Raw genomic sequence first — 26,930 nt, 5'->3', positions numbered from 1 at the left:
AAAAAAAAAAACACAGTAATCCCAAACTGACCCTAGGGCTAAATCATGATTAAAGTTTATGCTTCTGAGTTTCCAAAATCTTAAAGTGGTCGAAACTCTCCATCTAGCACTTGTGCTATACCAGCTTGCTGATCAAATTCTTATTTAAGGGGACCAAAGAAGCTTAAAACTTACATTGTAATATGCATGCCATGGCATCAAGATTGGCACCAAGTCTCTTATTACTCCTCTCCATTTTCATCACCTTGTCATCACCAACCTCATGCCATCCTCTAGACCCTCTAACACCATCCGAGTTCATCCATGTCAAAACCGTAGTCCAAAAATCCTACCCTTCTCAAAACCTGAGCTTCCAATACGTAGGCCTAGATGAACCCGAAAAGTCCACCGTCCTCTCATGGCAATCAAAACCCACCAAAACCCCGCCTCCTCTTCCTCGCCGTGCCTTGGTCGTTTTACGACTCAAAATGAAAACCCTAGAGCTCATAGTCGACATATCAACCCGTTCCATAGTTTCCAAAACTGAATTTGATAACAAACATGGATACCCTTTGCTTAACAATGAAGAACAATCTGTTGCGGCTGAACTCCCGTTCAAATATAAACCCTTTATCCAGTCCATTAAAAAGAGAGGGCTTAACATGTCCGAAGTTGTGTGTAGTACTTTTTCAGTTGGTTGGTTTGGGGAGGCCAAAACTAAAAGAACAATCAAGATTAATTGTTTTTACAAAAAAGATAGTGTAAACTTGTACGTGAGGCCAGTGGAGGGAATAACAGTCGCGGTTGATCTGGATGAGCTGAAGATCGTTGAATACATCGATAGGTTTGTTGCACCTGTGCCAAAAGCTGAGGGGACTGAGTACCGAGCGTCCAATCAGAAGCCTCCATTTGGTCCAAGGCTAAATGGTGCTCCAGTTACGTCGGGGGACGAAGGGTTCAAGCTCGACGGCAACACTGTTAGGTTAGTCTTAAGTTAATTAATTATTTTATAATTAACTTCCAGCATATCTTAAAGACAACTGTGTCTCACTTACGTACTCTTATTCCTTAGTTTTGGCTGTATTTAGTTTTATTTTTATTTTTATTTTATTTTATTTATTTTTTATCCAATGATGTTCTACTAAATCATTGTACTAATTAACTATAATTAGTATTGTACTTGAATGAATTCTTGGTGGATTTGAGTATTTAATATATGGTTATAATACCTATGCTTAGTAGTCAACATTGTTGTTTGTGGAAATTGTAGGAAGGTTTTGGGTGTGACGATTATACTGACATATTATGTTTCTAATTTAGGTGTTATATAAATGAAGTTCATAGATCTAGATATATTATTAATAAACAAATACACATGTTAAGATAATATGTATATACTTGCTAGTGAGTATCATATATACTTGATTTTGTGATTTGACTCAATCAAAAGATCACATATGTTTCTTGTTTTTAGAAGTCCAAGAAACGTTATAACATATAAAAAAAAATTAAGATAAAGCGCATTAAAATATCATTGGGCCAAATCTAAAAAGTGAATATATAAAGTACTCACTAGTAAGTATTATTCAACAAATGAATTGATAAACACCATTAATTTTAGGTTCTTTAGATATAAACCTATGCAACAATTATTTCCTTGACAAAAGCCCATCTCATTTTAAACATCCAAATAAAACCCAAATTTGAAATAGACTGCCATGTAAACAAGTAAATACCTATTATTTTCAAAATATTTACAATTGTGCCACAACACCCTAACTATGTTAATGAATTTAATTATCCATCATAATTATGGAAAATAAGTGTCTTATTATTACAGAAGTATCTACTTTATACTTGTCTTACCATCATATGTTCCATTTCTTTTATTTGTTTGACAATCATTGTAGGTAAATTATTTTGCATGTATGTATTAGGCACATTTTGTTATAATTATATATATGCATGCAAATAATTTATATATGTTTTTATGTAAAATATAGGTAATTAATGAATTTTTTAATCAATTGGCTTAAAACATTTATTTATTTTGTAGGTAAATTATTTTTCTTGTGATATTACATATATACTAGCCACATTTTGTTATTATTAATTATATGGTGTGTGCAATCAATCAACATTCTTTTATTTTGTAGGTAACTTGTTTTATATTTTTTATGGCAAAATATAGGTATTTATTATTCAAATTAATTAAATAATGTTGTAGGTAAATTATTTTGCATGTATTATTACATAATACACTAGGATTTTTTCTTTTTTGGTCAAACGATAAATTTTGTTAGATTAGATGTTAGATAAGTCACCGACAGGGTTTGAATCCACGCCATCATGTAAGGGCTCAACACCTTTCCACTATTGTGGTAAATGGTCACTTGCGGAACTTATATTGTTATTATATATATATATATGTATATATTGCGCAAAATAATTACCTATATTATATTTAAAATATTGATAATTTGAATAAAATAACTATTTTATATTTGTAGGATATACTAATTTACCTGTTACCATCATGTGAAAAACAACTCTATAAGGAACAAAACATTGATATCATGTAATTTTTGTTATTAATGCATAGGAATCATGACATTTAAATTTCTTTCCAAATGCGCATAAGGTATTTAAAGACATTTAATTGAATGAAATAATGTAAAATAAATGTAGATAATAAATGAGAGACCCAAAAGTCAAGGAAATTTTTCATTGTAACCGGAACACGGATGGTACACCACGTGTTTTTATATAAGTAGTGGGAAATTTTACTTTTGAAGTTCTTAACTTTTTATCTCACATATCCCACTATTTGCATAGTGACACGTGATGTATCATCCCGTGTTCCGGTCACACTGAAAAATCTCTCCAAAATCAATGTTATTAGAGAGAAATTTTTCGAAGGACCGGCTACACACACATAAGCAAAACAGGTGGTGTTCCCAACTAATTAATTACTGACACCTATAAAATAACAATTAAAACAAAGATAACTCTTTCAAAATTACTTGTTTTGATAAAAATAATAAATAAAAAAGTCACTAATCGAAATCAAACTCAAAATAAGAAAAACAATGATTGCCCTAAAGCCCTTAAACATGATTAACTGATCGGGATTCAGCTCACAGGGCCTTAAATAGGAGGTTGGCGACAGCGGATTTAAGGGTGCGGCCGACTACGTACTCTCGGGTTACATGTCAACATAAGAATGGAAGAGAAAAGAGGGAAGAGAAGAAAGTAAAAGAGGAAAAGAGAAGGGATGGGGCGTCGTTGGCAGAGTCACAGGGCGGTGATAGAGGTGGGTAGTCGTTGGTGTTGTGGGTGTTTGGAGTGGAAGGGATAAATTTGGAATTAGATAGGTGTAAATTTGGAATCTAGTTGACCAAAAATTCTGGTTATTTAACAAAACTTCACTTAAACGACAACGTGGCAATTTTTTTTCTTTAAAACTGAAATAGCTAGGTGTTATGGTTCTATTTATTGGGAACTCCACGTCACTTCATGTTCCAAGTATTTGGAAAAATTTCTCATTATTAGGGGTAAATTAGACATCCAAAAATATCAATTTTGCCAAGTCAAACTTAATTATGGATATTACTTAGTTGGAGCCTAGTCATTGGATTTTTGTTAAAGAAATTTACAATGATGAATTTTAGCTAAAAAAAATTGAATTCCAAGAAGTGTACTCATATTTTGAGTCCACATTTGATGGCATCGTCACACAAATTTCACAAAATTCTACAGCTGACGACTTGGAGTATGGTTTTCTTAAATCCAGGCGTGGCCCCCTGCCCAAACATATGTCACATATTAATGTTCGTGAATTTTTTAAAAAATAAAATAAATAATACCAGGGAGATCACATATTTATATTATATTTGGTATAGTTTCTTATGTAGTAAGTGATGCATACAATTATTGTTTAATGAGATAAATTCATTAATTAACGTGATATGTGCACATTACTTACTATCAGATGATACACAATTATGGTACAAAATATGTGATTTCCCTAACAATTTTCTGAGAAGAAATTCTGATTGGGTTGGATTATTCTGTTTTCTATTGCACATATTTTGATTTTGTTACCAAAGTACTTGTCAGTTGGGATACGTTAATATTTAGGGCTTATAATTAAGAATTGTAATATAGATTGAATTAAAAAAAAAAGAATTAAATTGGACTAAGTCTGCAAATTTGAGTGATATATATATATATATATATATAGACTGTATTGTAGGTTAAAGTATCATTAAATAAATCCAATCATAATAGTTAATGTAATGTTAATTTTATATTTTTTTAATACAACGATATATTTTACACTAAGAGCAATTCCACCGTAGGCTATTGCTCAGTGGACTGGCTTTGGAATAGGGCCAGATAACCCGAGGGAGATGGTCCAGCTTGTGCTAGGGATGGAGCCTGAGCGGGCCCGAGGGAGAGGCCCAGCATGAATTGCCAGCCCAAAGGCAACGTGACAAAAGACTAACATCAGGGCGACGTCAGCCATAATATAAAATTAATAAAAATATAAAATATTAATAAAAAATGTAAAAAATTAAATAAAAATGTAAAAAATTAATTAAAAAATAATAAAAATTAAAAAATGTAAAACCCAGCATGCTTCGAACTCAACGGCTCTCACCGGAGTTCGTCACCGAGGCTGATGATACACCCATAGGCAAATGGGAGAGATCCAGTCCCTCCTCAGCCGCACCCCACACTGCCTTCGCCCACACGCCCCCTCTTTCCACTCACGCTCCTAGATCGCACGTTTTGGGATTTATTTTTGGGAGAGAGAGAGATTTTAACTAAGGAGTTGACGATCCCTTACCTACTTAACTAAGGAAAAACTGTGAATTTTTACATGGATTGGCTATTGATGTTGTCAGAGTCTGAGGCCCTGCCTTCGGAGCTCAAGTGAGAGAGAGCTGCTGAGCTTGAAAAAGAAAGAAAAAAAAACACACAACTTTTGGAATGGTGCGTTGGCACCATGTGAAAAGAAGAAAAAAATAATAATAAAAAAAAGGTTTTGGAGTGGTGCATCGGCATCATGTGAAAAAAAACAAAGGTTTTGGAATGGTGTGCTGCACCATGTGAAAAGAAAAAATTAAAAAAATAAAAATAAAATTTTTAATAGAAAATGGTACAACGAGACCAATTAAAAATTCTATCCGAAATTACAAATAAAATTATTTTGTATTATTTAAAAAAAATACTAATATTTTATTACCTATTGTCAGGGCTATTCAATGTAGGGGTAGAGATGCAAAAGATAGTTATTGTTCATTGGGTGGATTAAATAATGAATAGCCCTGGGGGGCCCTTAGCAAGGGTGGAACTGCTCTAAGAGGAGGAGGAGTTCAGCTAAGCCACACAATAGAAAACTTAATTTAGTACCGAATTCGTCATCTACGAAATTCAAACCTAAAACCTCTTACTTATAAGTGAAGAGGGATACCCTCAAACAGTAGTACTGAGTGGCAATGTTAATTTTATATTGAACGCTTGACAGAAGTGTTTTGGTTACATAAACCACTACTTGTATTCTTTATATTGTTTTATGATTGTTTCATTGACTCTAAATCAATGTGATCATTGTGTCCTTTTTCTTTCTTTTCTATACACTTTAATTTGTATAATATAATATTTATATAGGAAGTAATTTTCTTACATTTTTTTAGTCTCGTACACATCTTGTTTAATCATAACCGTCCATTTGATTATTCAATTTAATACCCAGAAATTTATTCCGTTTTACAATTTACTAATATTCATATTTGTAATCATCATCAGGTGGGCCAATTGGATCTTCCATCTCGGATTTGATGTTCGAACGGGTGTGATTATATCTCAAGCATCAATATATGATCTTGAAATGCACGAGTACAGGAGGGTTTTGTACAGAGGCTTTGTATCCGAGCTCTTTGTCCCGTACATGGACCCCACAGAAGAATGGTACTACAAAACCTTCTTCGACTGTGGAGAATTTGGGTTTGGTCTATCCACAGTATCACTCAAGCCGTTGACCGACTGCCCAGCCAATGCCCAGTTAATGGACGCCTACTATGCTGCCCAGGACGGCACGCCGGTGAAGATATCGAATGCTTATTGCATCTTTGAGAGACATGCAGGCAACATCTTGTGGCGCCACACTGAATTGACTATCCCAGATATAGTGGTAATGATAAAGTTTTCTTCTTATTTTTCAAATGAGTTTGATTGATTAGTTTTTTGATGAAAATGTGGTGGTAATCGAGGGTTAACGGAATTGCAGATCACAGAAGTTAGGGCTGAGGTCACTCTGGTTGTGAGGACGGTTTCAACTATAGGCAACTATGACTACATAATTGATTGGGAGTTCAAGCCAAGTGGCTCCATCAAAATGGAGGTATATTATATGATAGCTAGGGTTTTATAGTGTACAAATGTACTTGTTTAAATTTTAAGTTAACTTATAGAATGATAATCTGGATAACTATCTGCCAACTAAACTGTATATATTTGTCCGTGAATTTGGATGATTGGTCATGTTAGTTTATTATAAGATCAAAATGTTCTACCTATATTCATAATTTGACAACATGAACATGTGTCAACAGATGTTACGCTTAATGTTGCACTTGACAATTAAGGTTTGTTGATCTTCAATTTCTTAAACAGGTGGGGCTAACAGGTGTGCTAGAAATTGAAGCAGTTAATTACACCCAGATAGACCAAATAGAGGAGGAAGTTTTTGGCACATTGGTGGCAGATAATAGCATTGCTGTGAACCATGATCATTTCTTGACATACCATCTTGACCTTGATGTGGATGGTGAAACCAACTCCTTTGTCAAGAATAATTTTGTGACGAAACAAGCAACGGGCCACAACACACCAAGGAAGAGTTATTGGAATATTGTAAGCGAGACGGCTAAAACTGAGTTAGATGCAAGAATTCGCCTTGGTTTGAAGCCAGCTGACCTGGTTGTGGTAAACCCTATTAAGAAGACCAAAGCCGGGAACCCATTTGGCTATCGTTTGATCCCGGGGGCAGTTGCAGGACCCCTATTGTTAGAGGATGATTACCCGCAAATCCGCGGCGCTTTCACTAAGTACAATGTGTGGGTTACACCATACAACAAGTCCGAAAAATGGGCAGGAGGAAGACATGTTGATCAAAGTAGAGGAGAGGACACATTAGATGTGTGGAGCAGCAGGTATTAATTAAACTGTGATTAAATTTGGTTAATGCAGCAAAAGATTACAAAACACTTGTGATTTCTCTTATTCATTTTGGTTGACTGGTGTGAATTGTGTTTTATGTATACAGGAATAGGAAAATTGAGAACAAGGATATAGTGTTGTGGTACACAATTGGGTTTCACCACAATCCTTGCCAAGAGGATTTTCCAATGATGCCAACATTGAGTGGTGGATTTGAGCTCAGGCCAACCAATTTCTTTGAGAGAAGTCCTGTTCTTAAAGTTAGAACCATACCTTCTAAGCACCACTCGCCTAATTGCACCGCCAAAAACTAGCTGGGGACTTTTTATTTGTCATGAGTGATTAATAATTCTAAGAGCTTAATAAGTGATGTTTTCATCCCATTGCAGTTGTAATTTATTGCAAGTTTTAATTACAAATTAAATATCTAGTCCCATTTCAATCCATGTCACCATGAACAAACGATTGTTATTGTTAGAGAACAATTTAGAAACAACAAAATAACAGAAATACATAATCGAAATACTTATACTTTATTATTAAAAAATACTTGCAATAATCTTCGAATAGTATGGAACAATCAGGAACTAAACCTCATTCTGAGAAGCCTGAGAAATTTAAGGGGGGAGACTTCAAAAGATGGTAGCAGAAGATGCTGTTTTATTTGACAACACTAAATTTGGCTAATGTTTTGCACGAGACTGTGCCTACTATAGATGGAGAAAATATTTTTTCTGCAGAAACTTTGACAACTATAGATGGCTGGAATCATAATGATTTCCTCTACCGAAACTATATTCTCAATGCATTAGATGATTCGTTGTATGATGTCTATGTGATATGCAAAACAGCCAAGGAACTTTGGGAATCACTTGAGAAAAAAATATAAAACTGAGGATGTTGGTTCAAAGAAATTTGTCGTAGGCAAATTTTTAGACTACAAAATGGTGGATTCCAAGTCCATTGTCTCTCAAACTGAAGATTTCCAGAAAATCATCCATGACATTCATGTTGAAGGGATGGTGATCAATGAGTCCTTCCAAGTGGCGTCCTTTATAGAAAAACTGTCATCTTCTTGGAAAGAGTTCAAGAATTATCTCAAGCACAAACGTAAGGAGATGACCCTTGAGGATCTCATTGTAAGGCTGAGAATTGAGGAAGATAGCAAAAAAAATGAGAAGAGTCTGGTTTTGAGTATGGAAGCCAAGGCTAATCTTGTTGAAGGAAGTTCATCAAAGCAAAGGCCAAAATTCCAGAAAACTAAGAAGAAGGAAAAACACTTTGTCCCTGGTGCGAAAAGCAAAGACTTCAAAAAAATCAAGGGAAGTTGCTGGGTTTGTGGAAAGCAAGGCCATAGGGCTCAAGAATGTCGCCATCAAATGGATCAAGGTCCTGGAAATCAAGGCAACAACAACTGCGCGAACCTGATTGAAAACAATGTCGATGCCTTGGCTGCAATGATTTCTAAAGTCAACATTGTATCTGACCATGCTGATTGGTGGATAGATACCGGTGCGACTCGCCATGTATGTGGTGATAGAAATATGTTCTCTACGTACCAGAAAATCAAGGGGAACGAGCAACTGTTTATGGGAAATGCATCTGCATCTATTGTGGCTGGAATAGGAAAATGTGTTTTGAAATTCACTTCTGGAAAGGAATTAACCCTCCTTGACGTCCTGCATCTATTAGATTTAATTCATAGTGACTTGTGTGATTTTAGATCATATCCAACTCGTGATGGAAAGAACTATTATGTAACATTTATAGATGATTTTAGTAAGTATTGTTATGTTTATTTACTTCATAGTAAAGATGAGACCTTGGATATGTTTAAGACATATAAGGCAGACGTTGAGAATCAACTTAACAAGAAGATTAAAGTCTTAAGGTCCGATAGGGGAGGATAATATAAGTCTCATGCCTTTGCTGAATTTTGTGCCACACATGGCATAATTCATCAAACAACAGCCCCTTATACACCGCAACAAAACGGTGTTACCAAACGGAAAAATAAGACTTTTAAAGACATGATCAATTCTATGTTGAATAGCTCTAGGCTTCCACACAATTTGTGGGGTGAAGCTTTACTTACTACAAATAAAATTTTGAAGCGAATTCCATCTAAAACGAGAAAGGAGTCACCGTATGAATTATGGAAAGGAAGAACCCTAACGTTTAAATTGCTTAAAGTGTGGGGTTGCCTGGCAAAAGTACAAGTCTCATTGCCAAAGAGAACAAAATTAGGGCCTAAAACTATAGATTGTGTTTTTATTGGTTTTGCATGTAATAGTTCAACTTATAGATTCTTACTTTTTCATTCTAAAGTAAGTGATATACATGTCAATACTATTATAGAATCTATAAATACAATATTTTTTGAGGATATATTTCCATACAAAATAGGCAAGTCTAATTTGTTAAAAAAGAGATAACATGATGATGTATCTGAGGTTAATGACGAACCTAGAGAACATGATGATGGTTCATCCTCGTCTAGAGTTCAAGAAGAACTTGAACCTAGAAGGAGTAAAAGGACAAAAATTCGAAAAGACTTTGGGCCTGATTTTGTGACCTTATTAACTGAGACAGAACCTCAATCATTCAAGGAGGCCATGTCCACTCCTGAAGCTCCCCTTTTGGAAGGATGTAGTTAACAGTGAGATAGATTCCATTATGCAAAATCATACATGGGAATTAGTCGATTTGCCCCCTGGCAATAAGCCAATTGGGTACAAATGGATCTTTAAGAAGAAATTAAAACCTGATGATACAATTGACAAATATAAGGCTCATTTGGTAGCTAAAGGATACTGTCAAAAACATGGTTTGGATTTCTTAGATACATACTCGCCTGTAACGAGAATTACGTCAATAAGACTATTGATTGCTATAGCTGCACTCCATAACATGGAAATACATCAAATGGATGTAAAGACTGCGTTCTTAAATGGAGACTTAGATGAGGAAATATATATGGAACAACCCAAGGGGTTTGTGGTTAAAGGTCAAGAACACAAAGTTTGTAAACTTGTGAAATCACTATATGGGCTTAAACAAGCTCCAAAGCAATGGCATGAAAATTTTGACTATATTATGATCACACACGGTTTTAAAATAAATGAGTGTGATAAGTGTGTCTACACAAAAACTCAAAATAATGCTTGCGTTATGTTGTGTTTATATGTAGATGATATGCTTATAATGGGAACTAACAAAGAGATAATAAATTGGACCAAGAAGATATTGAAATCAAGTTTCGATATGAAAGATCTTGGTTAGCTAATTTGATTCTTGGCTAAGTGTGGTGACTGCTGTGATGGAAGAAGTGTGGTGACTGCTGATGGTGTAGGATACATTAGTTTAATGATATTGATACTTGTAAATCAAGTGGAATAGTAGAAGCCTATTCTTAATCAATATCACCTATATGAGAGTAAATGTGGGGTCGCATTTATGAGAATTACATGGCTACATTCTCTAAAGCTCTCATGAATCCAAGATTTGTCCATGACCAAAATGAACACAAACGTATGAATTTGCAATGTGTTGGTGTGACATATGTTTTGCTTATTGTCTTGGTTTACTGCGGAGATGAACAATTCAAGATTTTATATTCAGTGCGTCATCTAGTAAATCCGATAAGTATATACTAAGGTAGGTTCAAGTCCAAAAGACATCTCTCCTGATATGTGTCACATCTATTGTTTACTCTCATTTTCACCCTACCCTAGGACCTAATAGTTGGCTCAAAATGTGGGGTATTGATGGATTTTTGAGCTCCCATTGTCCCACATCGGGAAACAACAATTTGTCAAAGGCCTTTATATAGGTCAAGTCCTTTTTATTTTTGATTAGGTGTTGGACCATTTGGAATGAGGATTGAGGTTTGGGCCACTAATTGTGTGGATTAGGCTTGATGATTATACTATAATATTAATATTAATTAATCAAGACAAGGGCCTTGAGCCTTGGGGCCAAGGAATTAAAATTACTCTGATCAATTAGTTTTAATTTCGAATTAAGTTTTTAATTAAATTAATTAAAAACGTTTTGATTAATAGACACAACTCTTTGGTCGAGCAGACATTGTAGAACCACAAACACAAGAGTGGGACGGAACTACTATTTGAAGGACATAACTTTTGCGCTAGCCTGTACCTTCAATTCATTCAAGTTAGTATTATTTTAATTTTTTGTAATTATTGTGTACTTGCATTCTGTATTGTAGTATTTTTGAATAATAAAGTATAAGTATTTCGGTTCTATATTTCTGTTATTTTGTTGTTTCTAAATTGTTCTCCAATAGTTATTACTTAGGAAATCAACATCTTGGTGGGGTTCGTAGTCTATATGGTTAAGAGAATTTATAATACTCCCAAACATGGCTAGTTAGTAGACTGAGATCTTGGTTGTTAAAAAACGTAGAAAGAATCGCTCCAATAACTAAGACCGTCTGTGTTCACGTGACTGATCCTCCTCTATAGAAGCATTGAAATTTTACAGCTCACTTGGTAATATCTTCTCCCTACAATCCAATTGAAAAGGGTAGGTATGAAACTTCAGATAAATTCAATCCCCTGACTGAAATTGAGTTTATGAATTTGGGGTGACTGAGAGGAAGCTTACTAGTTAGGAAAAGCTCGGTAAAGGTGAGAGGAGGGTGTCCTGGACCTGTGTGACGTGATCGGATATGATTGAGCCGGTGGCCAAATCTACGACGAACTCATCGTTTTCTCTGACTTCAATGGGACAACTGAATCTTCCTGGACTTTAATTTTGCAGGTCCTTGCATTTCACTAGTCCTTTGCGTTGCACTCATATTTAATTGCAGCTGCTTTGCTTTGCTTCTGAGTCTTTGTTTATTAAGTGAGGAGGCGCCATGAATCATCATTGTACACATTTGTCTTTGCAACTGTTTTCTCTTAAATAAGTCACATGTTACAAGTTTAATAATAAGTGTGTCGATGCCTATAAAGATTTAACAATAATAGATTATTGTATTTAAATTACTTATACCATGAAGAAGGAAAAATTATGTAGAGATAAATGTTCCTAATTAGCACTTGAACAAGAAGCCACTTACATACTCTTGTTCAGTATTGTAACTAGAATCACACACATTTTTTCTCCTCTTACACACCCCTCCTTATTTGTAGTCATATGATTGAATAAACCAAATGGCAACAATTGACTTGGAGTGTGTACGAAGAGAAAAAGAGTGTGATTATCATTTCTCTTAATTAAATTTCAACGTACTTCTCATAAAAACGCTATTAGGATAAGTACTTACGAACAAAAGTGCTTCTTACAAGACGTTAGTTCAGTACTAGGAAATTTCTTTCACAAGGCAAACCCTTCAAGGAAATTTCTTATAGAATTTCTAGACTAGAATACCAAATGAACTATACAGGGCTGTCTTCAATGGCTTAATGAACAATTTCTTAGCCTTCCATTCTCAGCCTCTCCCATTTTTTTTTTCTTTTTTTGGGGTATTTTTCTTGCATTAAGAGCAAGGAAAATTAATTGAGTTTACTCAATAATTAAGAAATTGTATGATTATCAGTACAGCATGACATGCAGTCATTGTTAAAAATTAATGGAATTTTGTTCAAAGTGGTACCTCCTCCTATACTAGGAAATGTACAAGGAGTATAAACAGACACTTGGATGTTCATCTTCCTTCAAGCAGAGTTTCTTCCTGTGACAATGCTGAAGCTGGATGAGCAATTTGAACCCCTCACATATTGGATTGCTTTCGAAGAAATTGCTCGGCCGGAGCTCAAACTGGCCGCTGATCGTTAGCATTATGGGAAAATCTTCTTGGTATGGCACATGATGAAAACCCAGGTGTACCATAACACAATGTCTTTATTTTCAATGTCCCTATCCCTGAAACAATGAAATTAATCTAAACATCATGGTAAATTTCACTACTTAACCTATAATAAAAAAAAAATTAGGGTAAACGACTAATTAGTAGCTACCTACTGCTCCATGTAGCCAAGGTATCATCCCCCCTGCTTTGATCAGCATATAGTCCCCCTGCCCATTTTTCAGATTTGTTATATGGTGTAACCCACACATTGTACTTAGTGAAGCCTCCTCGGATTTGTGTATAATTCTTGTTGGGGTTCACAACCACCAGATCAGCAGCAATGGAGCCGAGCTTGATCTTTGCATCAGACTCCGTTTTAGCTGTCTCGCTGACTACCTTCCAGTAACCCTTCCTGGGTGACTTTGGGTCACCCGCTCTGGTTGTTTGCAACTTGACAAAGGAGTTGGCTTCACCATCAAGATCAAGGTGACAGGTAAGAAAGTGATCATGGTTGACAGCCACTCTATTTTCTATTAGGAGTACCGTACACTTCCTCCTCTATTTGTTGTGTGTTAGTGTACTCGGTTCCCTTCACTTCCAAACAACCAGTTAGCCCCACCTGCAACAAGGATGAAATTTTAGGTGTAACCAGTTGTTTTACAGATTGTAACTATTTGTTTTATATCTAGTCATAGGATGAGACATGGAACGGAGCCAAAAAAATTTCCAAGTGAGGGCTACTTTGAAAAATAAATAAGGTTTCGCAAAGAATAATGCTAGCATATCCAACATATTAGTGATCACATTAACAGCAGAAGTACACTTTTAATATAGCTAGACAAGAAATATTATGCTTCTTGTTAGAAACACATCATAAATGTCACGTTATATGGAAAAAAAAAATGATATATCTTATTTTAGTATTATAGTCGTAATTGCTCACTGTTGACACCATCCTTAGCACTAAGCTCAATTCTGGCCTAACCTCGCTTATCTGCAACACCACTATCAATGTCAACTAAATCAAGCAAACCTCTTCAACATAATAAATCAAACACGTACCACTATTGCAACCGTGGGTTAAGCTATTTACTAGGGCAATTCACATCCCTATCTTGCACTTAAATAACAACCAAGCCATATCCCTCTCACACTTGAGTTCAAAATTTGAGCTAGGGAATAACACTTACCCCTTTCTTTGATATGGTAGTCTCGGTGTGGCGCCACATTATGTCTCCATCATGTTGTTCAAAAAGGCAAATAACCTTGGACTTTTTATTTGGTTTTCCATCTAGTCCAGCAACATAAGCGTCCATGAATTTTGCATTTGCTGGGCAGTCCCTAAGTGGCTCCAGTGACACTGCAGATTGGCCAAAACCAAATTCACCTGCATCAAGAAATGTCCTGGAGTACCATTCTTCGGTTAGGTCCATGTACGGCACAAACAGCTCTGAGATCAAGGCTCTGTATAGCACGCGACGAAATTTCTGCTGCTCTATGTCGTAAATGGATGCTAAGGATATGATTGGACCAGCTCTCATATCGAAACCCAGATGAAAATCCCAGTTTGCCCACCTGCTTTTGTGTGAAATTAAAAATAAAATCAGTTTAGTTGATATTGGAACGTGAAATGAGAAAGAGTAGAAGCAAGAGATTGTTCCATGTTAGTCAATGAGTTTATGACTAATTGTACACCTATAAGTCTAAAACCATCGTCACGTGACTGAAAATAGACGCAAAGAGATATATCATTTATTGTAAGTGTTGAAATTTATATTATAATATTTAATTTAAAAGGTTGAATGGAAAATATATGTCAGTAGAGACGCCAAGTGCATATTATTAGGTTTCTTAACAAAACCAAATAGTGCAGCAGTACCATTATGTAAAAGACATGTCTTTTGAAATGGTTTATGAATTAGATGAGAAAGGTGGCATCAATTAGCGAACAACCACTACAACGATTCCTAGAAGTCAGAGTTCTTTATAACCCCTAATGACAGCTATGTAAAAGGGAGAAAATGGAGAGTTATAATTCCAATCTAATTTTTTTGATATTGTTCAATTCCGAGTCGTATCTTGAGAGTTCGGAATATATTAGGTTCGCCAGAGTCCGAAGATTGTACATAGTGCTTCGACTTTATATTATATATTGTTAAATCCTAGAAGACTGACGCCTACCAAACTGCAAGCATAAGAACATAAGCGCAATTCTATTTTTAGAACATTTTATTTATGCAAACCTCAATCTCCAAGTTTGTCAGTATTTCTTTCATCTTTCTACTTTCATATTACGTTGTACCCATATAATAGTTATTATAAAATTTCTCTAACATTATTTTCATATTTTCTGAAATTGCTCCAACAGTAAGTAATGATCTTTCCTTTAATCCACATATATTTCTATGATTACAAAAATGCAAAATAACGATAACAAATTTAACATGTTATAAGAGCAGTTCCACTGTTGTTAAGGCCCCCTATGGCTATTCACTATTTAATCCACCCAGTGAACAGTCACTGCCTTTTGCATCTCCACCTCTAAATTGCATAGCCTTGGCAATAGGCAATAAAATATTAGTATTTTTTTATTTATTAAATAATACAAAATAATTTTATTTGTAATTTTGGATAAGATTTTTAATCGTTTTTGTTGCATCACGTGTCATTATCCAAAAAGACAATTATTGGTGATGGATTGCGATAAGATTTTTATAATGCCGTCGTGCCACGTGTCATTACCTTTTCAGAATCGTTAAGGATAAATTTCTGATAAGATTTCTACCGTTGGATTAAAAAAAATTTGAATTCCAACACTCCAGATTGTGTCACGTGGCACAACGGTAAGATTTCAGAATTTTAAATTGTTTTTTCTTTTTTCTTTTTTTAATTTATAAAGGTGAATAATGTGGACTGTTGATCTCAAATCCAACGGCTAAAATTAAATAAGGTTTTAAAAATTTTATTACCGTTGGAAATCCAATGGTATAGAAAAATTACCGTTGTGATCCAACGGGCTAGGAGGCGCCACGTGGCCTCCAACGGTCACTGACAAAAACCTGCGTACACGGGCCCCAGCAATTGACACAAAATAGAAGTTGAATGTGGTTGACGTTAGGGTGACGTTAACCTTGCATCATATCCACTTCGGGCTCTCATGCCAATAACTCCCCACGGCCCTCTCCCTCGGGCCCCCTCGAACTCAATCACCAACTTGGGCTGGACCTTCTTGCTCGGGTGGTTTGGGACAGTTTGATAGGCAGTCCATCGGGCTATCAGCTTCGGTGGAACTGCTCTAAGGGCATTTTATTTATTGTTTGATATAAGACATTTTATTTGAAAGGTTTTTTCTGTTATGCTCGTTGCACTCTACACCAATTTCTGTTTTAGTTTCTCACTTTATTTTGTCTCACTTTACCATATGCACTCAGTCTTACTGTTCCACATTACCTTTACATTGCTCTCTGTCTCACTTTGACCCTATCCACTCTTTCTCCGTATCTAACGTTAGCCAATTCCATCAATTGGATTGAGAGGTGTTAAGTTTCTTTGATGTGATAATGGTACCCTAGTCTTTTTCAGCCATGTTGGTGAGTTAAAAGCAGGAGTTAAAGGTGAGATAGAACATAGTATAGAGGTCAAGTAAAGTGAAATTTAGTGTAGAGCATAGTGCTGATGAATAATCATTGTTACAGGATCAAATGTCCTAGAATGCATGAAGATGAAGCTTGGATTGCAGGATTTTGTCTAAGTGTTTGAGTTGTTTAAGTTTGAAATTAACGGTCAAGATTATAACATCTAGGTGTATATCTTGCCACGTATTATTTTGTTATGGTTTTAAGTTGCCTGTGTGCTTTGCAAGTGATCACATTCATGTTGCTTGTGTGAGCAACAGCTATATCACAGTATGCACACCTTGTATGTGATGTAATCGAATCCAACGTGAATTCAGGGCAATGAACTCCATATTTGCTTCTTCGTGTTCTCTGCCCACCAACTCATAGAGCTCTTCAATTTCAGAATAGAATGCTTTTGGAATAGTATATTGTGTCTATTCATCTCTCAAGGAGGAGTTTATAGGATGTTACAATCATATCAATAAGGAAATAAATAATTACATGAAATCATAGTATACTAAGAATCCCAAGATTACAGGAATATACACAAGAGTCAACACTCCCCCTCAAGTTGGTGCATATATGTCGCACATGCCCAACTTGTGTAAGAAACTTGAAACAGCCTTTGTGAGGATATCTGCCAATTGATCTTCTGTTCTTATTGCCAGTACCTCAATTATTTTCTCCTCCAATTTTTCTTTAATAAAGAATTGATCAACTTCAACATGCTTTGTTTAGTCATGTTGTACTGGATTATGTACAATGTCCCGAGCAACTTTATTATCACAAAATAAATTCATGGGTTGATCATACTTTATACCCAAATCACTTAACAGAAGCTTAAGCCACAAAATTTCACAAATCCCCAAGGTCATACCTCTGTATTTAGCTTCTGCACTGGAACGAGCAACCACATTCTGTTTCTTACTTCTCCATGTAACCAAGTTACCTCCAACAAATGTAAAGTAACCTAATGTTGAGCGTCTATCGTCAACTGAACCTGCCCAATCCGCATCAGTATAACCTTCAACTCTAAAATGGTTATTCCTTTTAAACAGGATTCCTTTGTCCAGACTTCTCTTTAAATATCGCAAAATCCACATGATTGCATTCATATGTTGTTCTCCAGGGTCATGTATATATTGACTTACTATACTCAAGGTATAAGCAAGGTCTAGTCTTGTGTGTGCCAAGTACATTAAACGGCCTACTAACCTTTGGTATCTCCTTTTGTCAACTGGTACTTGATTAGGCTCAATAGAAAGCTTCAATCATTCCTCTAATGGTGTAGCTACTGGCTGACAAACTAACATGTCAGTTTCGTGCAACAGATCAATAATATACTTCCTCTGTGACAAGAAAATTCTAGAACTACTTTTCGATACCTCAATCCCTAAAAAATATTTTAGGGATCCAAGATCTTTCATCTTAAATTCTGTAGACAAGTATCTTTGCAAGGCCACACATTCTTCCGAATCATTCCCTATTACCACCATATCATCTACATGCACAATAAGTGCAGTCAACTTTCCATTTCTTCTTTTCAGGAACAGAGTATGATCAGAGTTACTTTGCTTGTAACCAAACGCGCTCATAGATCTTGTGAATCTTCTAAACCATGCTCGAGGAGACTGCTTCAAACCATATAAGGATTTCTTCAACCTACAAACCTTTCTTTTGTATTTATCCGAAGCATTACATCCTGGTGGAAAATCCATATAAATCTCTTCTGTCAAATCTCCATGCAAAAAGGCATTCTTCACATCAAACTGATGTAAAGGCCAATTAAGATTGCAGCCAAAGACAACAAAACACGAACCGTGTTGATTTTGACCACAGGAGCAAAAGTATCCTTATAATTGATTCCATACTTTTAAGTGTACCCTTTTGCTACCAGTCTTGCTTTGAAGCGATCCACTGTCCCATTGGCCTTATACTTCACAGTATAAATGCATTTACATCATATAGGTTTCTTGCCAACTGGCAAGTTTGTGATCTCCCAGGTAGTATTCTTCTTCAAAGACTTCAATTCTTCATTCATTGCTGCTTGCCAACGTGGATCAGCTAAAGCCTTCTACACACTGTTAGGAATAGATGTAGTAGATAATTGATGCACAAATGACTTGTTTGATTTTGATAAGTAACTGGTTGACACATAATTACTTAATGGGTATAACATATTAGGTTCAGGGTTGGATTTATTCACCGAATATGTAGTGTTGCATTTAGGGTCAGCTTCATAAGTAAGTTTAGGAATACCTCGGGTGACACGGTTAGGGAGACGACGTGGTGATGGTGCATATCCGAAATCGAAGATGATTGGTTATAGTCATTAGGGCTCAAGAGTGGCGAGACTGACTATGAGATATCATGCAACACTGGATTGTCTGGTAGTGAGGAAGGCAATGAGTTTTTTGGTGGCGTCAGCTCACCCCTTACAAGGCTTTTAGCATCATTTTCATCTGAATGGTCACCACTTGTCTCCAAGACATTACCACTTAATTCCACATCATTCACATCATTATTTCCATGTGAATGATCACCACTTGTCTCCAAAACATTACCACTTAATTCCACATCATTCAAAATATCTGTATCCAGAATTGTATATTCAAGAGTTTGAACTTCTATCTGATTCTCCCCCTGAAGTGAAGACTCAGGATTGGCAAAGAACATCTCATGCTCATGAAATGCAACATATATAGTAATAAACAGCTTTTTGTTGGAGAGTGATAACATCGATATCCTTTTTTACTGGAGGCATGTCCAACAAACACACACCGTAAGGCCCCAGGTTCAAGCTTACTTCTCTGCTGTTGGTGGAGATGAACAAAGGCCACACAGCCAAACACGTGAGGTGAAGATTGGGATTGCAGGAGCATCAATATGTGAAGAGAAAGCTTGAAATGGTGTCTGAAAATCAACTGATCGAGATGGAACACAATTAATAAGATACGCAGCTGAAGTGAGAGCTTCTCCCTAATAGGATAATGGAGACGCGCCTGAAGCAAGGAAGCACGAACAACCTCCAGAAGTTGACGGTTCTTGCGTTCTGCAACTCCATTTTGTTGTGGAGTATATGGGCATGTAGTTTGATGATCAAGAAAAGCACGAAGTTCAGAGTTCACATACTCACCACCATTATCACTCCTGAGAACCTGTATTTGTGACTTATACTGTACTTGCACCATTTTGTGAAATCGTTGAAACAAAAAAAGAACTTCACTTTTGGCCTTCATTAAACAAACTCAAGTCATACGTGTGCAATCATCAATAAAAGTAATGAACCAATAAGCACCACCAAATGTAGCAGTTTTAGAGGGCCTCAACACATCATAATGAATTATCATAAATGGAACTGAAGTTTTACTCAAACTAGATGGAAACGAAGTATGGTGACTTTTAGCCAATTCACAAACACAACATTTAAAGCTAGAAACATCGTTATGAACAAATAAGCTAGGAAACAACCTTCGTAAGCATGTCCAAGTCGACGATGCCATAACCAAACATACGAAGCTTTATTCTTCTCCCCCTGAGATCCTTCCACAGCAAGAGCTTGAGTCAACATTCGGGTACTATTCGATGTTAGTTCTAAGTAGTAGAGCTTCACCTTCCTAATACCATAATCAATCGTCTTACAAGTCCGAATGTCCTTAAAAACACAAAAGGAAGGCCAAAAAATCACAAGATAATGTAGGGTGATAGTTATTTGAGCAACATATAATAAATTATAGTCAAGAAAAGGAACAACAAGTACAGAATCAAGATTGAGGGTATCAGAAAGAGAGATAGCACCTTCCCCAATAATGGGGGCAACATTACCATTAGCAACACTCACGTTAGTTTTGGTGGATGAGTTTAGTGTTTGTACCTCTTTAGAATCACAAGTCATATGTTCAGTAGCACCAGAATCAATTATCTATATATTTTCGGAACAGATGCAAAAACCTTTAAAGCCTTACGCATCATTACTTATATGATCAAAATCTACCTTAACTTCGGCAACCAATGCACACTACTTATTACAGCAGGGATGATGAGTTCGGCATGTTATTGCTCCGTGTGAGTTAAGTGCAACGTATAAGGTGATTGATAGAGCCAAGATTTTGAACCAACTAGGTCAAACAGACTTGGGAAAAACAAACAATAACCCCAAATAAATAAATAAAAAACAAACTAATTTTTTTTCTCTTTTCTTTTTTTTTTTTCCTTTTTTTCTTTTTTCTTTTTTCTTTCTTTTTTTTTTTCCTTCCTTTTTCCCTTTTTTTTTTTTTTTTTTTTTTTTTTGTGTTCTTATTTTCTCTTCGGTGCGAACAAACACAGCAGCAAGATCCTTTCAATTTTCTAATTTTGTTCCTTCTGGCGATGACAGTCTGCGGCAGAGTACAAGGCGAGGACGAACGCGATCCGACTTTGGTGTTCTCGGGTCGAGCAGCAACGGTGGTGTGGTGCAGTGGATGCAGGCGACAAGCGGGTCGGGTGCGGAAGAGGTTCTGATCAGGCGACGACCGTGCGTACAGTATCGTCTGTGGTACAGCGGCTATGCGGTGGTCGTCTGTGCAGCAGTGCAACAAGGATGTGATGAGCAGCGGGCATGCAATCCTGGGTCAGTCGGATCTGGGTGATGGTATGAATACAGATCAATGGGTCAGGTCCTGGGTTCCTAATCGCAGCGGTTACACAGGTGGTGGTTCTCAATCGGGATTTGCAGCGGTAATTTCTGGGTTTTTGACCTCGGTTTGTGGCCACGTGATGCAACAGCGGGTAGTGGTGGGTGGCTGCAACGACCGGCTCGGTGAACTCGGATCAGCAACGACGGCATCGCTCGCTGGTCTGGGTGGATGCGGGAATGAACTCGGGTCACCAACGACGGCGCCGCTTGCTGATCTGACAGTGTGCTGCACAATTGGCTGCGCAACTGGTGGGTATCGGTTCTGCGCACAGTACGATTTCTATATAATTTTTTTTTATTAACCTAGGCTGTGATAAAGAAGAGAATGCTTTTGAAATAGTATATTGTGTTTATTCATCTCTCAACGAAGAATTTATAGGATGTTACAGTCATATGACTAAGGAAAAAAATAATTACATGAAATCATACTATGTTAAGAATCTCAAAATTACAGGAATATACACAAAAGGCAACAATTTCTTGTTGAAAGTCATACAAAAACCACATCAAAATCACCTGCAAATTACTTTAAACACTAACACGTAGGCCATAGCTAAAAATGAATAAATGTGATGCATTTCAATTACCTAACGGAGTGTCCATGAATTTCAAAACTTGGGCCGTCAGGTTGCTCCACCGTGACCGCACTCAACCTTGCCCCAAATGGAGGCTTTCGAACCGACGCTCTATAGTCCGTCCCGGTAGCCTTTGGCATCGGAACCATAATCTATCCCTAAACTCCACGATCTTCATCTCGTCAAGATCAACGGTCATCGTCGCTCCCTCTACAGGCCTCGTCTCAAAAGTAACAGTCCCATCCAAATAAAAACAAAGGAGATTGACTATCCTCTTGTTCTTAACCCTGTCCTCACCGTACCATCCCACAGGAAAAACGTCACACAGAGCCTCCTCGACCTTCAATCCCCGCTTCCTCACCGCAGCCAAAAAGGGTGCGTATTGGAGTGCCAATGCTTGAGCGGCCTCTTGCTCTTCGGCCATGATAATGGGGTAGCCGTGGCCGGTGTGAATGCGGTCGGAGATGACGGAGTCGGTTGACAAATCGACAGTGATTTCGTGGGTGGTTTGGTTGATTCGAGCAATGACAAGGGCTCGGCGACGGGGTGGGGTTAGGGTTCTGGAGTTTTGGGTTGAGAGGAATGTGAGGAGGGTTGGCTTGTGGGGGTCTTCAAGGCCTATGTAGTGAAACGTGATGTTGAAGTTAAAGGAATTGGAGATGTACTGGGCTGTGATTAGGGTTTGGACTAGCTGTAGCTCTGAAGGGGTTAGAGGGTCTAGTGGGTGCAGAGAGAATGAAGAATGAAATAGGGAGGATAATAAAGAAAAGGAATTTGAGGGAGGCCATGACTGTGATTCTGAGACCTGAAGTGGTGACTGATCCTGAATTTATTTTTTTTTTTTTTTGGAATGTTCGTGAGCATGTTGCATGCATGATGTTATTGTTGTCAAGCAGCCAAACATGACAAGTTTCAAGTATCAGTTAACGTGCCAACACCAAAAACATTGTCTGAGCTTTTGTATGGAGTTTCATTGCGTCAATGGTTTATGGTTTTCAATGGGATCATGAAGCCTAGCGATCAAATACTTGGTCTTCGATTATGTATCAAACTAATTTGGAACAAATAAAAAAGTCGACGTTTTACCATAAAATTCAATTAGTAATATAAGGAGCAACAAATATTCTTTTTCTAACAACAAAATTAATAGTTACTGGTCTAGTATTATCTATTTTATCAATGTTGGAATTCTATATTGAGCTTTGGCACTATCCAGTTAGTAAGCTTATACGGTGTTGATTATTTGTTTTGACTAACAAAACAATCTAACTAAACTACATGAACCATTCATTTCTTAAATTCTCGTTGAATAATAATGTCCTTGCAAAAATTCAATCACTTTAGTTATCGAGGCATCGTGTGTATTTATATTTAGTTGTTTATCAAGACGTTGTGTTAATCTATTTATTTGATCATATACAAAATGATTTCAATTAGAGTGGAGGAGATGACCATCAAATGATAGATTGTGGAGTGTGCATAGTAGCTTGGTAGTTGTAAAACTTGTTAACCGCTTAACACTTCAACCATTATTATAGAGTTCCCTCGACATCTCGCCCGCATTTCGTTTTTTGAAACGGTTTCTCTCGGGTTGGGCTTGGGCTCAAAACCCGATCCAAGAATTGGTAGATGATCCAACCCATGTAAATTGGCAGAAGTTCTGGACCCTTCTCGCAAACCGTTGTCATATCCTATACCTTTCCAGTACAAAAGAAAGGTGACCACCTTCGCACTCTAGGAAGCTCTAGAAGTTGGGCAGCACCAGCACCGTTGTATTAAGACGCTCTCTCGCTATCTCTCTCTCACCGATCGTTGGTGCTCTTCTATCTCTCTCTACTGTAAGTCCCTCATCTTCTCTGTACACAGTTTAGCTTCTTTTTATTTTCCTTAATTAATAACCATGCTACCTAGCTATGTCCCTGTGTACCTGTAATTACCAATGCATGCACTTGTTTTTGCTGTTTTCTATTGAATTAAACAACTTTATTAGTAGCCAGCAACTAGTTTTTGCTCTCTGGAAATTGGAAGAGCTTCTTCTCTCTGTTTTGGATCTTTATTCTTCTGAAATTTTTGTTTTCTTGCCAAGTTTTTTACATATTTTGTTGGGTTTATTTTTTTCCTATCAAATTTTCATTAAGTTTGTGACATAATTGTTGCTACTGGGTTTGGTAAGGATCACCTGAAATTTTCTGTCTTCATATTATGTAATATTCAAGCAAAATATGTGGGGTTGTGGGTTTATTTCCCTTGGATGTTTCTACCAACAAATGTGAGATGGCTAAGTTGCCTAAGAGGTGTTTGTGAGAAGGCGTGCATGAAGTATATTTTTGCCTATTCTGTCTGCATGAAGGTGTTTGTGAGAAGGCGTGCATGAAGGTGTTTGTGAGGTGTTTGTGAGAGGTGTTTGTGCTACGAAAGCCCAAGGGAAGGGTATCAGCAGGTTTTTAAGGATTTGATGCTCCTAGCCTTGATTTGTTGCTCCTTCTGTTATTATTTAGTTTTTAACTTTTTCAGTCCCTAAACCAGGAATTATCTCAACGCATCCTCAAATTGAAAACCAGAATCATTTCTTTCGCTGTATTAAATCGTAATAAAAGAGTATCGAGAATGCTGATATTGGAAGATAGAGTTTGGTAGATACTAGATATCGCAATTGTGCATGAGACCACGAGATTCCTAGGTGTTGCTTGGGGTAAACTACCTGCTCTTCATCCATTTGCAATTTTTGAAATGCAGGAATGGCTGAGCCAGCATACACAGTCGCATCTGATAGTGAAACCGCTGGAGAGGAAAAATCGTCGTCTCCTTTTCCTGAAACCGCTATTGGGATTGACATCGGCACTTCACATTGCAGTGTTGCTGTCTGGAATGGCTCCCAGGTTGAGCTCCTGAGGAACATTAGAAACCAGAAAATGATGCGGTCGTATGTCACATTCAAGGATGAAAACCCTTCAGCGGGAGTAAGCGATCAACTCTCCAGTGAGCACGACATGTTATCTGGAGCTTCAATCTTCAACATGAAACGATTAATTGGCAGGGTTGACACCGATCCAGTTGTTCAGTCAAGCAAAAGCCTCCCCTTTTTGGTTCAAACATTGGGCATTGGGGTGCGTCCACTGATCGCAGCCTTGGTGAACAATGTATGGAGATCCACCACTCCTGAAGAAGTTCTGGCAATATTTTTTGTGGAACTCAAGGCAATGGCAGAAATCCAGCTAAAGCGGCCCATAAAGAATGTTGTTCTCACCATTCCAGCTTCATTCAGCCGATTCCAGCTGACTCGTATTGAAAGAGCTTGTGCCATGGCTAGCCTTCATGTACTCAGACTGATGCCTGAACCAACTGCTGTCGCACTGTTATACGCGCAACAGATTTCAAATCAGAACGTAAACACCGGATCTGAGAAGATTGCTCTAATCTTTAACATGGGTGCTGGATACTGTGATGTAGCTATTACTGCTACAGCTGGAGGAGTTTCCCAAATAAAAGCCTTAGCAGGATCTGCCATTGGAGGGGAAGACTTGCTTCAGAGTATGATGCGCCATCTGTTGCCAGATTCCGAGACTCTTTTAACTAGCCACGGACTTGATGACATTAAGTCAGTTGGCATACTTCGAGTTGCAACACAGGAGGCAATCCACAATCTCTCCTCCCAAACTAGTGTGCAGATTGATGTTGACTTGGGAAATGGGACAAAAATATGTAAGGTTGTGGATCGGGAGGAATTTGAGGAAGTTAACCGAGCAGTGTTTGATAAGTGTGCGAGCCTCATAAGCAAGTGCTTGCATGATGCAAAGGTTGATACCGAGGATGTGAGCGATGTAATAGTTGTTGGCGGATGCTCATATATTCCAAAGATAAAAAGTCTTGTCATGAGCATTTGTAAAAAGGAGGAGCTGTACAAGGGGATGAAACCGTTGGAAGCTGCTGTCATTGGAGCGGCACTAGAAGGAGCGGTGGCATCAGGTGTTAGCGATCCCTTTGGGAGTTTGGACTTGCTTACCATTCAAGCCACTCCTCTCGCCCTTGGGATCCGAGCTGATGGAAACAACTTTGTGCCTATCGTACCTAGAAATACAGCAATGCCAGCACAAAAAGATCTGATCTTCACAACTGCCCATGACAATCAAACTGAAGCACTAATAATCGTCTACGAAGGCGAGGGGAAGAAGGTGGAAGAGAACCATTTGCTGGGGTATTTCAAGATCACTGGAATTCCACCATCCCCGAAAGGAGTTCCGGAAATAAGAATAATTCTGGACATCGATGCATCAAGCGTGCTGAGAGTTTTGGCCGGGGTATTAATGCCGGGGTCTCATCAGCCAGTAAATCCAGTCATGGGGGTAAGGATGCCAACAGTTGATGATGGTCACGGCTGGTGCGCTGAAGCCCTACAGAGAGCTTATGGCTCTTCTCTAGACTTGGTTACGGTGCCGAAGAAGATATAGTCACTACTTGACAGGAATGCATGGTCGTGTTTTAGCATCCACTGGTGAAATGTAAGGATGATACTCTGTTTTCGTATGCATGCTTTGTTGAGTGTGGATTTTCAGTGTAAAAAAAATAAATTTGAGCGCTCCTGCTCAAATAGTTCAACTCTCTATCTTTCACAGTTGTTCTTTTAAGTCTTTAACTCAGGAGCAAATGCTTTGAAATTCATTGCATCTCCTCCGAAAAATGGATGTGCATATCCAACCAAATCTTCAAGAACAGGGCAGTTACAGAAAAGCTTTTTCAATGAGGTATCACCAACTACAAGATCTGTAACATGAATCAACTCGAGACTTGGGAAACAACAACGCAATGTCGTTGGAGCGTCCTTGTAAGTAATACAATCTGAAAATACCCTTAAACTCATGAACGATTTGCACAAGAAAAGGCTTTCTGGCATTTTCAACTTTAAATTACTTACGGTTGTTTTTTTATGGGTAAACGGATTTGTGCATCTTCCACCACATATGGCGTGAATCTGGGTCCACCATTTATATGAACTCAACACAATTATAATACGTCATTTTCATCTATGTGATTTGAACCTA

General features: G+C 37.3%; 2 protein-coding genes and 1 pseudogene across 2 annotated transcripts; 2 read left to right on the top strand and 1 right to left on the bottom strand.

The window, feature by feature from the left end:
- Nucleotides 1–112: 112 nt before the first annotated feature.
- On the top strand, nucleotides 113–7,642 carry LOC103956669 (primary amine oxidase). Its single transcript, XM_009368688.3, has 5 exons — nucleotides 113–961; nucleotides 5,794–6,178; nucleotides 6,275–6,388; nucleotides 6,661–7,199; nucleotides 7,313–7,642. The coding sequence occupies exons 1-5, from the start codon at nucleotides 183–185 to the stop codon at nucleotides 7,518–7,520; spliced, it is 2,025 nt and encodes a 674-aa protein (XP_009366963.2). The 5' UTR covers nucleotides 113–182; the 3' UTR covers nucleotides 7,521–7,642.
- Nucleotides 7,643–12,840: 5,198 nt separating this feature from the next.
- Nucleotides 12,841–22,720, bottom strand: LOC103956671 (annotated as a pseudogene).
- Nucleotides 22,721–23,573: 853 nt separating this feature from the next.
- On the top strand, nucleotides 23,574–26,492 carry LOC103956628 (heat shock 70 kDa protein 8). Its single transcript, XM_009368653.3, has 2 exons — nucleotides 23,574–23,729; nucleotides 24,628–26,492. The coding sequence occupies exon 2, from the start codon at nucleotides 24,630–24,632 to the stop codon at nucleotides 26,337–26,339; it is 1,710 nt and encodes a 569-aa protein (XP_009366928.2). The 5' UTR covers nucleotides 23,574–23,729; nucleotides 24,628–24,629; the 3' UTR covers nucleotides 26,340–26,492.
- The last annotated feature ends 438 nt before the right edge of the window (nucleotides 26,493–26,930 follow it).

The sequence above is a fragment of a genome, unplaced genomic scaffold (genome assembly GCF_019419815.1).
Source record: "Pyrus x bretschneideri cultivar Hongxiangsu unplaced genomic scaffold, Pyrus_bretschneideri_v1 Contig21, whole genome shotgun sequence".
NCBI classification, from domain to species: Eukaryota; Viridiplantae; Streptophyta; class Magnoliopsida; order Rosales; family Rosaceae; genus Pyrus; species Pyrus x bretschneideri.
Note: the sequence above shows the minus strand (reverse complement) of the source record. Positions and strands in the feature narration are given on the sequence as shown.

Bases quoted from the DNA above. Each gene is read 5' to 3' on its own strand.
- LOC103956669 (XM_009368688.3), top strand. From the start codon at position 183: ATGCATGCCATGGCATCAAGATTGGCACCAAGTCTCTTATTACTCCTC. The intron at 962-5,793 runs GTTAGTCTTAAG...AATCATCATCAG, and splicing joins CTCGACGGCAACACTGTTAG to GTGGGCCAATTGGATCTTCC. The intron at 6,179-6,274 runs GTAATGATAAAG...ACGGAATTGCAG, and splicing joins TGACTATCCCAGATATAGTG to ATCACAGAAGTTAGGGCTGA.
- LOC103956628 (XM_009368653.3), top strand. From the start codon at position 24,630: ATGGCTGAGCCAGCATACACAGTCGCATCTGATAGTGAAACCGCTGGA.